The sequence below is a fragment of the Serinus canaria genome, chromosome 1 (assembly GCF_022539315.1).
Source record: "Serinus canaria isolate serCan28SL12 chromosome 1, serCan2020, whole genome shotgun sequence".
NCBI lineage: Eukaryota > Metazoa > Chordata > Aves > Passeriformes > Fringillidae > Serinus > Serinus canaria.
In genome coordinates this window covers 109,613,007-109,626,400 of record NC_066313.1, presented here as the reverse complement: position 1 = coordinate 109,626,400, position 13,394 = coordinate 109,613,007, and the positions used below count along the sequence as shown (strand labels likewise).

The 13,394-nt window shown below is 44.4% G+C and overlaps 2 protein-coding genes across 2 annotated transcripts in view; one reads left to right on the top strand and one right to left on the bottom strand.

The window, feature by feature from the left end:
- WDR4 (WD repeat domain 4) overlaps window positions 1-4,992 on the bottom strand; it is a 20,188-nt gene extending 15,196 nt beyond the window's left edge. Inside the window, exons 1-4 of the mRNA XM_050971270.1 lie at window positions 4,856-4,992; window positions 3,231-3,293; window positions 2,348-2,494; window positions 3-159 (exon numbers count right to left, since the gene is read on the bottom strand). Coding sequence (XP_050827227.1) covers window positions 3-159; window positions 2,348-2,494; window positions 3,231-3,293; window positions 4,856-4,977 — 489 coding nt within the window. The 5' untranslated portion in view covers window positions 4,978-4,992. The remainder of the gene's footprint in view (window positions 1-2; window positions 160-2,347; window positions 2,495-3,230; window positions 3,294-4,855) is intronic.
- NDUFV3 (NADH:ubiquinone oxidoreductase subunit V3) lies at window positions 4,993-13,394 on the top strand. Its single transcript, XM_018913432.3, has 4 exons — window positions 4,993-5,130; window positions 5,229-5,301; window positions 8,535-9,482; window positions 13,107-13,394. Exons 1-4 carry the CDS (start codon window positions 5,080-5,082, stop codon window positions 13,262-13,264), a joined length of 1,230 nt encoding a protein of 409 aa, XP_018768977.2. The 5' UTR covers window positions 4,993-5,079; the 3' UTR covers window positions 13,265-13,394.

Sequence of the window (13,394 nt, the reverse complement as noted above, 5' to 3'; positions counted from 1 at the left end):
ACCACATCCATCAGCAGAGAGACATGACCCAGCTCAAGTTTTCCATCTGCTTTAGGTTCTGTTATTGAGTAAGAATAGACATCACCAGACTTATCTGCAACAAAAATCTTATCCTCTGCAGCTGTGATAACCAGGGATGTGCATCTCCTGTTTACAAACCTGAAAGACAAATGGCACAGCTTGAACAGCTCTGGATGGCAGCTTCAGCAAGCCTGAAGTTAAAGAGACCAAGAGGCTGGGCAAAAAGCTCTCAGATGCAACATTACTGAAATGGCAGCAATGAGAGTAACACCAAGAGGCTGAAATGGCACTTTTGAGTCTAGTAAATGAATGACTTATGTAATAGCAAACACCTGGGGTGGGGGAGAGGAACAGGAGACCATTAAAAGCTGCATGACTGCATTTTGCTTTGGTATTTTCTCATCTGAGCACCTCACCCAGGCAGCATGCCAGGATTCTAATGAGGAGTGGTAGACTTCCTTGCATTCTACATCATAAAAACATGAGTTAAACGCGTAGAAAAGACAAAGTAGGATTTGTCCTATTGGGAGTCCTTTGCAGCAACACTTTTAAAAACTGTGTAGGAACCACTCCAGTTATCACTCTGTACTGTAAAGGGAAGCCCCTGAATGGAGAGCATTGGAACTCTTTTCTCCTCATATCCCAAGTCACAGAGCCACAGGGTCCATGTTCCTTGTCCAGACAAAGCTCTGAACTTGAACTCAAGAGTTTCCCTCATCACCTGCCACCATCTCATACTTCCAGCTGCCAGTGTAGCAGGTATCAGCTTTCTTACATCTACTCAGATAAATATAAGGACCACAGATGCCAGAAAACACATCCTGTGTGCTAGCACCAAGGATTATAGGAAATGGATTTTTATATTCACCTACTCTGAAATTCTGTGGCCACGTAGAGGCAAGAGGACAATACACTATGCTTCAGGTAGGAAGAGAGAAATTCCCAGACTTTTCAGTGGCTGTTTAAAGGAACACCACAACAACAAGATCACAGGCAACACAGTTCCAAAAAAGGTTACTCTGCCAACCTGTGATCTTGAGCACAAAGATTCAAAAGTTCCCCTTTGTCTGACACAAGCTGACTACAAAGGCCAGCACTGTGTGAGACCTTTATACAGCTTGCTACAAAACACCAATACAAGTCACATAGCTCAAACTTTGGCATTATTATCCATGCAGAAAGCCTTCAGCCTGTATTCCCATTTTCCCAATAGGAGGTAATGACATTCCAAAAAAATCTGTGGTCCTAGTTAAACTTTCAGCAGAAAATAAATACCAAACTATTATACAGTGGCATGTTACAAGCAAGACACACAAGGCAGGGCAGCAGGGAAGGCAGGACACAGAATGAACAGAATTGGGCATTTCTGGTTTTATCACAGAACATCCTGAGTTGGAAGGGACACATAAAGATCATCGAGTCCAACCCCTGGCCCTGCAAAGGACACCCCAACAATCCCACCATGTGCCTGAGAGCACTGTCCAAACCCTTCCAGAGCTGTGACCACTCCCCTGGGGAGCTGTTCCAGTGCTCAACCACTCTGGATGAAAAACCTTTTCCTAATATCCAACCAAAATGTCCCCTGGTACAGCTTCATGTCAAGACCACTTCCTCACTATAACACTGTTTAGCCCCAAGGGTCCATCCTGTATCCTACACACAGAGCCAAGCTACAGAGACTTGAATTTTTTTTTTGCAACCAGGATCTTACATTTGTCAGAGATCAACAGGAACAGAGATGTCACATGCTCAGGTACTTTCTCAGGAAGCCCTTCACAATCCTGGTTTTTCTACAGAGAATTGTCACAAGCAGCAGCAGCAGAAAACTTGGAACCAGAGGACCTCTGGTGGACAGCTACAGGCTGTTTCCTCAAGAGGAAGGTACTGAAGAAAAGCAGCTGCAGCATCTCTAAAGATGGGCTTTTTGAAAAGATAAAGTTCACAAACTCCCCAAAAGTCCTCAAAATCAGAAGGAGCAGAGAATGCACTCACTGAACTGCTGGGCATCAGTATTACAGGCCCAACCCCAGTGTACCAAGAGTGGGTAGAGTTTTAGTTCTTAAAGATAAAAAATATTGTGTTTGTGATAAGGAAAGAGATTATCCTTCCTTGGACAGTGATATTAAACATCTGCACTCCCATTCTTGGTGAGGGGAAGACCACACATCAATCCTTGACAAATACTCCAAATTCCCATAAACATTAAATTTGTTTGAGTGAGGGAATGAAAAAAAAATAAAGGAAGCTAAGTAATAACAAATATCAACATCCCAAATACTCCCATTTTAGAACTCTAAATCCATCAGCCACAACTCCAGTTCCTTACCTGACACTAACACATTCCCAGGACGGCTTCGTACGGAACAGAATCAGGCGTTTGTTGTCATCTGTCAAGGCAAAATAACCTCCTGATGGGGAGAAGGCAAAAGCCAGGATGTCATCACTTCCTTTATCTGTCCCTTTTCCATCCTGCCTAATAGAGAGAAGGGAACCAACAGTTCACAACCTGATAGCTACTAAATTCCTTCAGGGGGTTGTTCCCAAACCTCCAGGAGCATGAGGAACAAAGTAAAACTTTAAATGCTTTTATTTCTGCTTAGAATGTTGAGCCAACATGGACATTAATGCAAAGAAATAAACCAAGACAAAGGAAACTGACAGGTCAAAGCCTGGATCAAAGCCTGTTTAGAAAACAAAAGTTTTAGAAAACTTTTCTAAAAACAAGATGCTGGCACATCTTGATATGAATTATGAGGAAACCAGTAAAATGTTTCTTGTTTGGCTACAAGTAAAACAATGTCCAGTAGTTGATTCCAAACTAAGAAAAATACTTTTTTGTGTGTGTGTGTTTTGAATTCTCGTGACTCACAGAACAGATCTGGAGGAGAATTTATGTAAGTGCTTTGTGGGTTTTTTTGTCCTAGATGTCTAACACAATTTCCACAAATGTCTTGACTGACAAGAGACAGAATTATTGATTTTGATTTTGCCACTGTTGGTTTTTTTTAGAAAAAAAAGAGAAAAAAGGTGCACAGTGGAATGAAACTCTGGATGAAACAGAAACAAAATATAGATCTATACATATCCATCAGGGTTAGCAAAACCAACCCTTCACCTGCTCAAGGAGTTATCCTGTGGCTTCCTTTTGCTGCCTTGACAGCCACACAAGCTCAGGGATGCACCCTCCAGAAAAGAGCAGATTTTCTCACCCTTTTTCTCCTAAGGGCTGCTTCTCTGCACTGCTGCAATCATACACGAAGAGACTCTCATCACTGCAAGGGAAAACACACCTAAAATTACTGGCACTAGAACAACCATGTTTAATTATGGAAAGTGGCAACTCTTTTGTAAAACTCTCTCCTTTTAGTTACTGGGCACAACTACCCCCCATCTTGAGAACCACCTCTGCCCAAGTGGGCTCCCAGAGTATTACAGATGTGGCAGAAGCTTAAAATTTTGGACTCTGTGCACGTGTCAAAAAGGAAATCCTCCCATAATGGTGAAGTAAGGCTGCATTTTGCATGAATTTTATTTCTGTCAGACTCAGCACATCTGCCAGCAGCATTTACCCAGTCACAGAATTACAGGTGGGTCAGGCTGGAAGGGACCACAGTGAGTCAGCTGGTCCAACCTCCCTGCTCCAGCAGGGCCATCCCAGAGCACACAGCACAGGATTGTGTCCAGATGGTTCTGGAACACCTCTAGAGAGAGACACTCCACCCTCTCTGGACAATCTGATCCAGTGTTTGGTCACTTAAGAATAAAAAAGTTCATCCTCATGTTCAGGTGGAACTTCCTGGGCATCAAGTTCTGTCCCTTGCCTCTTGTCCCATTGCTGGGGACCACAGAGCAGAGCCTGGCCCACCCTCTGACACTACACAGATACCTCATACCTTGATACCTGTAAGTATTTGGGTTGGAAAGGACCTCTGGAGATCACCCAGTCCAATCCCCTGCCCAGGCAAGGTCACCCAGAGCAGGTGACACAGGAATGTGTCCAGATAGCTCTGGAATGTCACCAGAAAGGGAGACTCCACACCCTCCCTGGGCAGTTGTTCCACAGCTCTGCCACCGCCATGGAAAGAACTTCTTCCTTGGGCTGAGGAGGAACTTCTTGTGTTTTATTTTATGGCCACTGCTCCTCACCCTGTCACTGGGCAACAGATGGAAAGAGTTTGGCACCATCCTTTTGGTACCCACCTTGGAGATATTTACATGCACCTTCCTCATGGACACAAAATAGACCATTATTACACATGGATACATATGTGTGTATATACATATCTACAAAATAATATTGTATACATTCTAGGCATTTATAATTTAACATATAATGTATGTTTTACGTATAATAATATAGTTTTGTGTATAATAATGCGGTTTTATGATAATGATATAATTTTATGTATAACAATGTAGTTGTATGTATAATAATATATGCTTCCTGTAAGTTATGTAGACATATATACAATATTATATACCTATAACATATATGTATATATATGTATGTGTGTGTCTCTCTCTCTCTCTATATATATATAGGGTGTGTGTATATCTATATATTCTATATACTATAGTTTAACTGGGGGGGCAAACCGTGACAGAAAACCGCCAAGGCTAGGAAGTTAAAAGTGAAGTTTCTGTACCACAAAACGCTGACGAGGAGCTCGGAAAGGCACGAACCGCAGCAGGGCCAGCGGCTCCCCACTGCCCCAGCACCTCCCCTCAGCCCACACGGGCCCCTGCGAGCCCCCTCAGGGGGCACCGGGCAGCCTCCACCGCTCGGACCCGCTCGGACCCCCCGCGCCCCGCAGTGCCCCGGCCCCGCACTGACCCGCCGTGCCCGGGCCGCGCCGCCAGCAGCCGCCCCCCGCCGCTCGCCACCGCCAGGGCCCCGCGCAGCGCCAGCGCCGGGCGGGCCCCGGGGCTGCGCCCGCCGCCATCGCCGCCCGCCATGCGCCCGCGCCGCCACGTGCGCGATAGCGTCACCGCGCCCCGCCATGACGTCACCCCGCGCCGGCCCCGCCTACCCGGAGGCCGCGAAGGGCTCCGGGCAAGATGGCGGCGGCCGCGGCGCTGAGGGGCGGCGGGAGGGCGGTGACCCGCGAGGTAAAGGGGCTCCTCCGGGAGATTTCCTGCACCATCACCCCCTCAGCTGTCGCGATTTCCTCCCGCTCTGTTAACTCTTGTTGTGTTGTGCCGTGCAGGTGTTGCAGCTGGAGGCGCGGGGGCTTTGCACGAAGCCGGTGGGCACTGGGACGGCGCCGCCGCCGCCAAAGAGTAAGAGGGTGGTTTGGGTGTGAGAGGTGTCGGGGTGTCAGTAAAAGGAAAGGGTGAGGAGAGCTGGGGAAGGGTCACGCCTCGGAAGAGGCGCTGCATAAGCTGGGAAGAACAAGGACTGAAAGGTCATCGCCATGTAAATGAGGGTGTCTGATAAAATGTACCTTGTAGCAATAAAAGTAAAAGTAAAGGTCTGGCTGTGTGGCATATATTTATAAGCTATATATGTACATATATACGTATATAGTTTTATATTTATGAGCTTGTCACTTCTTTCCTGTTTACCTTTACCTTAATAATATTCAAGGCCAGGCTGGATAAGGCAGTGTCAGACTCTTCAATGTGTATGAGGGCAATTGGCTTCAAACTGAAAGAAATTAGGGTTAGATCAGATATCAGGAAAAAATTGTTTACTGAGAGTAAAATGAGGCCTAGCACAGGTTGCCCAGAGAAGCTGTGGATGCCCTATCCCTGGAATCGTTTTTAATGAGGTGTAAAATCTAGTTTTTAACTTAAGGTGTTTGTCCTTGTCCTTTGAAATGTTTGTGTTACCAGGGTTAAAAAATAGAAGGATTTAGAGAAGGACTAACAAAATCCAAATATCCCAAATAGCAGCTCCAGGCAGCAGTGTAAGAAGCTGCCATGGCCCTGTGTGTTAAATTTGGTTATAATGCTTTTTGCCCCATAGATTTGCAAGCCTGAACCTTGCTTTGGATGCTGCCCTGCATCGAGGAGTATTTGAGCCCCTTTTATCCCTGACCAAGGTCAAAACAAATTTCAGAGACTGAGGTTTTGTTTGTATAAATGGAGGCTCAGTGGTTCAGTGAGGTTTCCTGTCCCAAATTAGAGATCCAGGTGCTGAAACAGGAAAGCTCCATGGAACCATATGTAGGAGTGATCAGACTTGTTGACTGCTGTTGAAAAGATCACTGAAAGAGCAGTTGAAGGCAGACTTCTGCCACCTTCTTAAATGCCAAAGCAAATAAAAGCCTGGCAGTTCCATTAAGAAAGCCTTCACTGCATAGATTGATTGATTGAACAGCAAATTACTTTTTATGATGATTTATTTTTTTGCATTAAGTGTGTTTGAGATGCACTTTGGTATCAGTTTCTGGATTCACTGTCCTGCAGCTCTGATTTGTGTCAGGAGCCCTCTTAGGCCAGCTGCTTCCCCTGCCAGCACTCCAGGTTAATTAGGATGTATAGGATGCAGCTGCCTTTGCCAGATTCTGGCTGGAACAGGATGTGCAAATTTTCCTTGCTTTGATAAAATGGTTGTGTTTACATACAGAATCAATGATGGGAAATAGACCTGTAATTTCTGCCTGTCACCTCTCAGAGTGTGATCAGCCTTTAAATACATGCTGGGAATGATGCAGGAGGAACACATCTGGGAATGCTGTTTTTGTGACTGATTTGGGGGTGTTGTTCTTTTGGCAAAGTGATGCAGGTACAGGTTAGCTGGTGCAAAGTTTGAAATACCCTAATTAAAGTGGATTAGTTGTGTTGGATGTTTCAGCTTTTAATCATAAAATCTATCTTTTTCACTTATCCAAACTTAACTCTTTAAAGTATTATTCCAGTAACTAATGGTCAAGTTGAATTTTCCCTGCCTTCTTGGTTTCTTAGGATGTTTTAACATTAATACTTCTTCAGGTTTTGCTCAGCTTTCCCTTTTCTGTCCTCCCTTTGCCATCCTTGTGTTAGTTTAACCTCTTCTGTGCCTCTCTGAGGAACTCTTCCATCCTAAATGATGCTTCCTCACGTGTTAGTTTCTCCAGGCTGCTGTTTGGCTGGGTCAGTCTGTGCAGGGAGTCAGACCTCTTCCAAAGGTGGCTGCCCATCCTCCTGCCTCCCCCTACCCTTCCTTCCCATCCTGCACCTTCCATCTGGCAGAGAGAAGTATGTGCTTGAAATATTCAAAATACAACCTGTAAGCTTGATACCTTCTTTTATTGTATTTTGTTATGATAAATCTTTGCATTTCTTTCTTAAATACTTTGGTTTTATTTTCATGTGCTTGTCTCTTCTGTGATGTTTTCATTTAGACATTGCTAAAGACTTGCTTCTGTTCAGAGCTAATGGTAATAACTCCTTGAATCATACAAAGTATTACCATACAATACCAGTGAGGGGAAAGCTGTGTCTAGTTTATGGGCATATAAAGTAGATTTGGATTTCCAAACTCTGCAGAAAAATCTGCATAATGGGCAGGAAATCTGTTGAATTTTGCTTCTGGTTGGAAGTGGTGCAACTTGTAATGGAGTTGGCTTTGCTATAGCCAATTTCAGCCGTGGTGAATCTTCTTAGTGTGCTCCCAGCCCTCCTTGACCTCCTGTTTTCTGTAACCACTACAGTATTTGCTGTTGCTCAGCCTCTTGAGGATGATAATAAGCATCCGAGGGATATTATGGATTCCCTGACAGGACCTGAAAATTGCTGCCTTCTCCTTCAAGTGTTGGTTCCTTGTCTGGAGAGTTTAGCTTAATACAGGTATCCACGAGGGAGAAGAAGCTGAGACAGAAACAACTATGAAGCATCAGGAGATCTTCTATTGACCTCTTTAACAAAGAGGTCTCAAAGCAGAAATAGAAGTGAAGCCTGGAGTAGATGAGGTCTTGGGGAAATAGTGTTGAGCTGTGGGGGCACATCTCAGCTGAGCTCACAGGGCAGTGAACAAGTAACACTTTCGTGGATGGCCTCAGGTATCTCTTACTCTGCTGCTTTTCCTTTTGGGAGTCATCCCTGCCCTCTGCTCCCAGGATAACTCTTGCAAGCAGCTGTGGCTGTTTCTCTTTACTGTGTCTCTGCTTCGCTGGCTTGTTCACAGACCAGTGTTGTCTCTGCAGCATTGCTTGAAGAGCTTGGCTGACAAGCCATCCTAGTGCTCACCTGGGATAGGGCAGTGTCTGCAGACCTTTTCCAGTGCTGCAGAGTTGAAGCACAGGGAAAACCAGCTCTTGGAGGGATCTGGCAAAGTGAGGAGCACAAGGGTTTATCTCTTGAGTTTCGGCATCGCAGCAGCAAAAACTGTTACGTGCTAGTAGAACTCCAGTTCCTTTAACTTAAAAAGTCTAAAAGCTTTCTGCTTTGCAATGCCTCTATTTAGCATTATAATTACATTCAGTTTATTTTTGTAGCAGATTATCTCTGAAAGTTAAAACTGTGTGATTAAGATCAGTGATAGTGATGTTAGATACAATGATGATAATCCTCTTTATGCCGTTTCCTAGATGTAGTGGCACCACAGGGGAGCACCAAGCTGCTTGCCATGAAGGCACCAGTTGAATTTCGTAAAATGTTGTCTTCTAGCTCTCTCCTGCTGTCTGCAGACAAGGGTGAGAGCATTTCTAGTACCACCCTCAAGGAAGCTGCAAAACCTGCTGAAGACAAGAGGATGCCACAAAAAACTGAGGTCGCGTTTCCTCAGCAAGGAGCTGTTTCCTCCCGTGAGGAGGAAAACCTCACCACACCTGCAACAGGAGGAGGCCTGAGGAAAAAGTTAGCTGAGGAACAGTCTTCATCTTCATCCAGCTCAGAGTCAGATTCTAGCTCAGATTCCGAGGATGAGAGTGTTGATGATTCAGAAGTTGCCGTTAAAACTAAAGTTGAGTTTCCAAGACGAGATCCCATCTTTTCTGAGAGTATAGCAGCAGTGGCATCAATGCTGGCAAAAGAGAAATTGTCCCAGAAATCTCTCAAAGAATATGGAATTAAGAAGCTGCCACGGAAACCAGAAATTGATGTGTCTCCTGTAAAGCAGGTCAAATTTTCTAAAACATCAGTCAGCCAGGAAACATCAAAGTCCAAAGCAAGAGACCCCAAAGTAAAATCCCCTCCAAAAGAACAGAAGCCGGTCTTAGAACCACACGTGGTGAAAAGTCTGGACCTGACCGATGCCACTGCTAAATCTGATCATGTGCAGGAAAAGTCCATTGAACCCCAGGTAGCAACTATTCAGGTGAAAACCTCAGCAGTGACTCAGGAAGACAAAAAGCAAGATCTGCTATCCAGAGGAAAGAAGGAAAAGATGAAGGAGGCGCAGGAGTTGGAAGCAAAAGTTACTGCTCCTAAAGTGGAGGAGACTTCTGGAAGCACAACCTTGGTGATGGGCACCACAGCAAAGGAGGAGACCACGCAGGAAGCAGGAGTCCAGGCTGGAGAAAGCAGCACAACAGAGGGTACAGCTTTAAATTGTTTGAACTGTATTGATTCATCTGGGCTAGGCTTTGACTTTTTTAAAGGGTTTCCACATCTTCTCTGATCTTTGTACTGAAGCTGGCAGAGTGGCAGTGACTTTCTGGAAGATAAATTGTTCACTGCTAATTATTATAAGCTGTCAGTAATACTCAGTCTCCAGCTATGCTGGGAAAGGAAGTGGTTTCATTTCTCTGTATTTATAGTTTCATAAAACAGTTACTTATAAAATGGAAACAAGATTGTTTCCACTGTGAGCAAATTCATGGGTTTTATATGACAACACTTGTTTTCATTCTTCTCTTTACTTGGAAGGATTTGGTAGCTGCCATTCTCATGAGTCCAATTTGGTGCCATCTCATTGTTGCTTAAACCCTGCCATCTTTCTGGTTTTGTTTTGGGCTTTTTTGGGTTTTGTTTTGATGGGTTTTTTTAAAGCTGTCAGTGTTTCAGATTTCAGAGGACTTGGAGAAATCATAGTGTAATGCCAGAAACAGGCATTGCTGATTCTGAGACTGGAAGGTTGCAAGCAACTCGTGTGGAAGTAGTGAGTCAGTGTTGTAGAGAGCTGGGGAGGAGACAGTGGTGTGTTTTCAGGAAAGACCATCATGTAATCATCTCCTCAGCTGTGCTTCCCTATCTGACCTGCCCTTCTTATTTACTGCCATCCTGTTAATTGATGGTCCTGCTGATCTCATTTTGTGTATCTCAGTAGCAGATGTCTCTCTGTCCTGATCTGTTGAAATTCTGCTTTTCATCTTAGGCAGTATAAATCTGCCATTCTTGAGTCCCCTCTTCTCATTGCTACTTTGAATTAAAGAATTTGCCTGTTTGGAAGCAAAAGCAGCATTAATTTAAGGTTGCTTGGGTGTCATTCTTCAGGAAAGACCCTGGGGGCCAAGGGAACAGCAAACTGAACATGGGCCAGGAACATGCCCTTGCAGCAAAGGCCACCAAGGGTGACCTGGGAGGAGCAGGCTGAGGGAGCTGCAGCTCCCCCCCAGCTGAGGTGCACTGGGGGTGCAGTGCTTAGTTTGGGGCTCCCCAGTGCAAGGGAGATGTGGGGCTGCTGGACAGAGACCAGCAAAGTGCCACTGAAATGATGGAGGGACTGGAGTATCTCTCCTGTGGAGAAAGTCTGAGAGAGCTGGGACTGTCCTGCCCAGAAAAGAGAAGGTTTAGACAGAACATCATCCATGTGTGGAAATAACGGAAGGAGAGTGCAAAGAAGACAGAAGTAAGGCTTTTCAGTGGTGCACAGTGATGGGACAAGAAGCAGTGGGTACAAACTGAAACACAGGGTTTTGCCTGAACATCAGTAAACACTTTTTTTACTGTGAGTGATGGATCACTGCACAAGTTGCACAGAGAGGTGGTGGGGTCTCCATCCTTTGAGACACTCAGAAACTGTCTGGATGGGGCCCTGGGCCTCCTGCTTAGCTGATCCTGTCTGAGCATTTGGGGTTGGACCAGCTGACCTACAGATGTGTCCTCCAACCTCAGCCATTCTGTGCCTGACCAGGTTAAGAGACAAAGTAATTGCATTTCTATGTCAGCTTCCTGGAGATGGTGCTGAGTAAAATACCTGCCTTCTCTTTGAGGGGTTAGTTGGCTCATAATTTCATGTTTCCTTACCTTCTTCTTTGATGGCAGCTCAAATGACTGGAAGTGGCACTCTGTGCTGGACTCGATCTTGGAGATCTTTTCCAATCTAAATAATTCTGCAGTTTAAAAACCAAAATGCAGCACTGTTGGCAAATGATATTTTGATTTGCTTGTTCCTTTTTACAGTCAACAGCATAAGCTTTCTTGTCAAAATAACAAAAATTTGGGAAGGGCTCTTTGTTTTTATCTACAGATAATGTTTTTCTCACCATTCATCCACAGTGGAGTTCTAGATGCTCAAACATTTTTCTTTTCTGGTGTCTCCAGATGTATCCTGCTCTCTCTTCTTTCTTTGAGAGCAGCCACTGCTTTTCCTTGTTCAACATTCACAGTTGACTGTACCACATGTAACTCCTACTTCTGTCCTGCCCCTGTGTCCTTATGTCTTTAAGCTCTGCAGCAGCCACACAAAAGATGTTAAAATTTTTCTCAGTGCAAACCTGGATGTTCAGGTGATGTCATCCCTTTGTAGAGCAGTCAGCAAAAACTGCTGCCTTGAACTGCTGAGTGAGGAGCAAAGTTGTAGCTGGGAACTCAGAAATAGGTCTGTGATTCATTTCAGAAGAGCAGCCCAAGTGCTTGCTCTTTAGGAGACAAAGCAGAGATGAAGGATGAAGTGTGGGGAGGATGAACTCAGGAATAAATTTTTCCTTCAAGAAGCCAAGTGCAATGTATTTGGGCAGGAAGAATGAGGCTCCATCTGCTTCCCTTCCTGCACATCTGTCTCTGAATTTGGAGCAACTGGCTCTTGCAGGTTGAGCTACTCTTGCCTCTCCTTGCCTGTTCCTGGGGCTCTTTGCAGCAAAGAGCATCATCTGCCTTTTCTCCCTGGATCTCATCTCCTGTGAGCTGTGTCAGGAGAACTGAGCAGGGATATTTCCTGTCATGTTTTGCTGAAACCATGACTTACTACCTTGACTTTTATAAGCAAGCCTTGCTAAATGCTCTGGGTGTTTCTCTTAATCTGATAGTGTCACACTGCAGTAATTATGTCATAAGTAAAGGAAAATCCTGGTGTTCAAGTTCTTGTGTTTTTATTGTAGATGGATTTGTTAAAATAAGGGCTTATTACAATCTAACCTGAGCCACCACATACAAATTTATACAGAAAAGCTTTTCACTACACTGGGTATACAAGAATAAATTAATACTGGGAGTAAAGTTTTATTTCTTGCAATTTGCTTGGTTGTAAAATCAGCCTGTGTAAGAACTTTTAATGTAAATTATGCTGCCCAGATTTGCATAATATTCTGAAAGCATGAGAATTAATGTTGGCTTTAACAGGAAGTAAGGAGTTCTAAATAACTTTATTGGGTTATTCTTTTTTGAAGGAGAGTTGATACAAAGGTTAGAAGATTATATTTACAAGAAAACATATTTACATCAAAGGCTCTTGATAGATTACTGTTTGGTATAACCACATTAGAAATTAAATGGTGGAGATCTTGCTAATTCCATTCCTTCTCCCCATGGCAAAAATTCAATCTGTAAAGCAGCTCTGAGAGCTGTATCTCGTGGTCTGACAGGATGATACATCATTTGTACTGCTCCTTTGCCCCTCCTGGTTTGCTAAGAATGTCACCTACTGTTCTGGCTGGAATGAAAACCAAGGCAAATATGAGAAAGCCAGGAAATGCAGACATATGTCTTCCAGAGATAAATGGAATGTTCTGCCCTGTCCACCCCCAGCATTAGGTGGTGGTTTGGGTTTAAAACCTGTACAAGATGCCTTGTGCTGATCCCTGTTCCCCACTGCATGGGCTGCTTTAGGCACCCGCTGGACTTAGTAAACTTCTCCTTTTGTTCAAGTTGCTGACTTTTATTTCTTTCAAATGTTGCCTGGATGAGGGATCTGACAATTTATGAAGGCTGACTCAGTGCTTAAAAACATTGTCCTCTGGTGTGGCATCCTCATAGTCACCAGTTGCTGTTTGTTTTCACAGAGCCAGCTCAGCCTCCTGCAGAGGAGTTCGATAATTCCACCTACAGGAACCTGCAGCACCACGACTACACCACGTTCACCTTCCATGATTATGTTGCTATCCTTGCAAAGTACAGGCAGCCTCAGCCATCCTCTGGGAGACCATCACCAAGGCACTGAGAGAGCCACACTCACAACAAACACCCAGGCAGGATGGTGAATTGTTCTGTTTAGCACTGTTGCTTCATCTGTATAATTGCAATCAGATAATAAATAATAAAGGCATAATAACTTGGGCTTTTGAACAGTT